This window comes from Coffea eugenioides, chromosome 5, assembly GCF_003713205.1.
Source record: "Coffea eugenioides isolate CCC68of chromosome 5, Ceug_1.0, whole genome shotgun sequence".
Classification (NCBI taxonomy): domain Eukaryota; kingdom Viridiplantae; phylum Streptophyta; class Magnoliopsida; order Gentianales; family Rubiaceae; genus Coffea; species Coffea eugenioides.
Window position 1 is genome coordinate 401,597 of NC_040039.1, and position 3,733 is coordinate 405,329.

General features: G+C 35.8%; 1 protein-coding gene across 1 annotated transcript; it reads right to left on the bottom strand.

Moving 5' to 3' along the window:
* Positions 1-490: 490 nt before the first annotated feature.
* On the bottom strand, positions 491-1,009 carry LOC113770236. The gene has a single exon (XM_027314645.1). The coding sequence runs from the start codon at positions 1,007-1,009 to the stop codon at positions 491-493; it is 519 nt and encodes a 172-aa protein (XP_027170446.1).
* Between the last annotated feature and the right edge of the window lie 2,724 nt (positions 1,010-3,733).

The window sequence follows — 3,733 nt, forward strand, 5'->3', positions numbered from 1 at the left end:
ATCCACATGCTAATCTTATTATCCACATATTTTTGTTTCTTTCTTTTCATATTTTTCTCTTTATTTTTCTTCAAATTCCCCCACACTTAAGCTTTTTCACATTTTAACAAGAGGAATACACTTAATTATTAGCCATTTAAGCCTTTTGATGCGAATTCTAACATCTCCCAAATAGAATAGCCTGGTTACTTAGCTTACACCGCTAAAGAATCACATACTCATAACAATCATCACTTTTTGATGTAAAAGCCAACACTTTTAGGCGAAGATTCCCAGTTATTGGGCAACGACAACCAGCGAAGTGCAGACAAATTAATAAAATAAACATTTAAATACAAATAAGAACACAAAAATCTGCTTCATATCCCAATAATATGGAGAACAAAGATTAATAATTAGGCCAAATTCACAAGAAAAATGCTAGAAAACATTTACAATACCTAGAAAAATTAGCCAAAAATTGAAAAGGTCACAAACTATCAAATATTCATCAAAGAAGTACTCTAAAGCAACACCATGTGACACTTAATAGATCATCAACAATACCAATAGGATAATACACTGAACGATCAGCCAGTTGTAGAATCACTTGAATAGGCCCCAAATTGGCAAACTTTAATTTCCTGAAAAATGATAGAGATATCAAATTAACACTATATCCATGGTCACACAAACATTTATCAACAATAATATGTTCAAATTGACAAGGTACATTAAAACTCTCTGGATCTTTCATCTTGATAGGAAAACCATTTTGTGGCATTGCACTGCATTCCTCAGTAAGAGACACCTCTGCAAAGTCTTCTAACTTCTTTTTATTAGACACTATCTCTTTCAAGAACTTTGCACAAGCAGGTATATCAGCAAGAATTTCAAAAAAAAACATGTTCACTTGAAGTTTCTTGAGCAACTCCACAAACTTTTGATATTGCGCGTCCATTGCCTTTTTCTTAAGCCTTTGGAGAAAAGGGATGGGTGGCACATAAGCTTTCACCTCAAGCACCTTCATACGTTGATTATCTTACCCTTGATTTTTTCACATGAACCATTCCCCGAATCCCCAGTTTCTTCACTTTTAATAGCAATTCCGCTCCTCCTTTGCTTTGCACTTGGTTTAGTCTTGGATTTAATGACAAGATCATCCAATACTTTGCCTGAACTAAGAGTCACAGCCATACTAGTTTCTTTTGGGTTCACCTCAATGCTACTAGGCAATTTCCCTGGTGCCGTTTCAATTACTACATTTACTAGTTGACCAACTTGCCTTTTAAGATTTTGAATGGAGGCTTGTTGAGATTGAGCAAGTTTGTCAAACTGGTCCATCTTTTGGTCCACCTTTTGCATGTATTGCAGCATCATTTCTTCAAGGTTGGACTTTTTCTCCTAAGTAGGTTGAGAAGAATATTGAAAAGTTGCTGCAAATTTTGAAACCCAAGTGGTCCCATAGGTCTAATCCATTGATCCTTTATGAAAAGTTAGGATTGTTTTTCCATCCTTTATATATGTGGTGGAAAAAGGATCATTCCTTGGCTGCAACTTCTGCCCCCCATGAAATTAACATCTTCTACCATGGTGGGAGGATCTCTATTATAGTAACTAGCACCAGAATAACCATACATGTGAGAATAAGCACATGATTCTTGAGATTGAACTACCCGATTTAAGAGTTATTGCATTTGATGACTCAATTCAGCTACCTGCCCAAATCCCATGGCACATTCACTTCATGCACTCGTACTCTCTTACCCCGAATTGGTTTTTGTTGAGAATTGATAGTTAACAATTCATAGAGACTAACAAATTCCTCCAAGGTTTTGTCACCAATATACCTTCCTGCTGCAATATCCACCATATTCAGGGTTATTAAGGTCAACCCATCATAGAAAAATTACACTTGCAATGCCAATGAATAGTGGTGGTGAGGACATTGAGAAAGTAGTAGCTTAAAGCGATCCCATGCTTCATGTATTAGCTCTCGTTCCATCTGCGAAAATATGCAAATCTTGTTCCTTAAATCGATGGTCTTCTGAGAAGAACAGTATTTGGTCATAAAGATGTTATAAACATCTTCCCATGTCCTTAAAGATCCTTCAAGGAGATGAAGTAACCAAGACTTTGCACGATCCTTGAAACAATAAGAGAAGCACCTTATTCGTAAGTCATCTTCTGAAACTCCACTCAAAGGGAAAGTTTGGACAACCAAATAAAATTCCATTATGAAGGACAATGAGTCTTCATTGGCTAAACCATGGAAAGTAGGCAACATGCTGCAGTGTACAGTTTTGAGCTCATAGTTTTTTGCTCCGTCACTTAGCGAGATGCAGTGGGAAGAGGTTACGATCACAGGACGTTGGATGTCCCAAAGGCGAAGTCCTGCAAGTGGTTGCACTACCTGCTATTGATTATTGCCATTATTTCTATTCTCCTCAGCCATCTCTTCGTCGCCAGAATTGCCCGACTCAGCTATCTCTAAGGTGATATGAAATCCTGGTGAAGATGGTTGCAAAGTTTGTTTTTGCAAGCGAGTTTACTTCCTCAAATACTTTGCAGTTTTTTCAATTTTTGAATCAAAATCCAAATCACCTTTTTGAGATTGGGTCATACACCAATCACCTAAGTAAGAAAAATCAAACTAAAAGTGAAGAACTAGAAGTAAAATAAGATAAAAAATTAAATTCAATTCAATAAAGTAGAAAAATTAAGTGTCGTCTCCGGCAACGGCACCAAAAACTTGATCGACAAATTCCTGCAAGCGCACAAGGTCAATCATCGTAATATTTTACCTCAAATGTTCCAAGGTCGAACCCACAGGGACGAGTTAATTTTCTATTTTAATTATTCTAACAAAATTCAAATTTAAGGAGTGTATTTTCTAACTAAACAATAAAAAAAAATCAATTTAAATAAAGTAGTGGTGAGAAAACTTTAGACATGAGTCTATGATTTCAGGTTTTAATCCAAAATTTGAGTCAATTATCTAGTTAGTTTCTAACCAAGTTACGAACGTATCACATGACTATATTTTAGACCACCTCTTGATGCATCTAAAGTGTGTTCCATTAAATCCTACACCTCTCTAGATGGTCATAAGAGTTCAATTAAAGCCATTAAAATTCTCAGTGATATAGGTGCATCACACATACCCTAACCTACTCTTATGATTAGTCTATGTGTGTTTATCTATCTAGTGCACGGTTGTATCTCCTTTCTCAAGTTGACACAAACCCAACATTCATGTTCATGGTGATCAGGCATAAACACGCATTAAGAACAAGATAAATAAATCATAGTAAAAGGCAAGAAATTAAACTACAAAAATTAATCAATTTGCTTCATAAAACCCCTAACCCGAGAAATAATTTAGTTCAACATGATTTAGAAGTTAAAATCACAAATTCAAAAAGTTGCTACAAAGATAAGAGAAAGAGTAAGAAAACTTCTCAGTTGCTTGCTCCAATCTTCTCCTAGCGCGCTCCTTGATTCGCCACCATTTGAACTTGATCTCTCAAGAATAAACTGTGAAAAGATGTTAAAACTAGATTAGACTAATGTTTTCCACCTAAAAATGACCTAAAGAACCCCTATTTATAGTTTCTTGAAGATATATCCTAAACAGGGTAGGAATAGGCTCTATTGGACTCAAAAAATCATGTTTTTGCACATTGATCCAATAAATACCGGCCCAATTCCAGCATAGGTCATTGGACGGAGCACAAAGCATAAAAGGATCTGG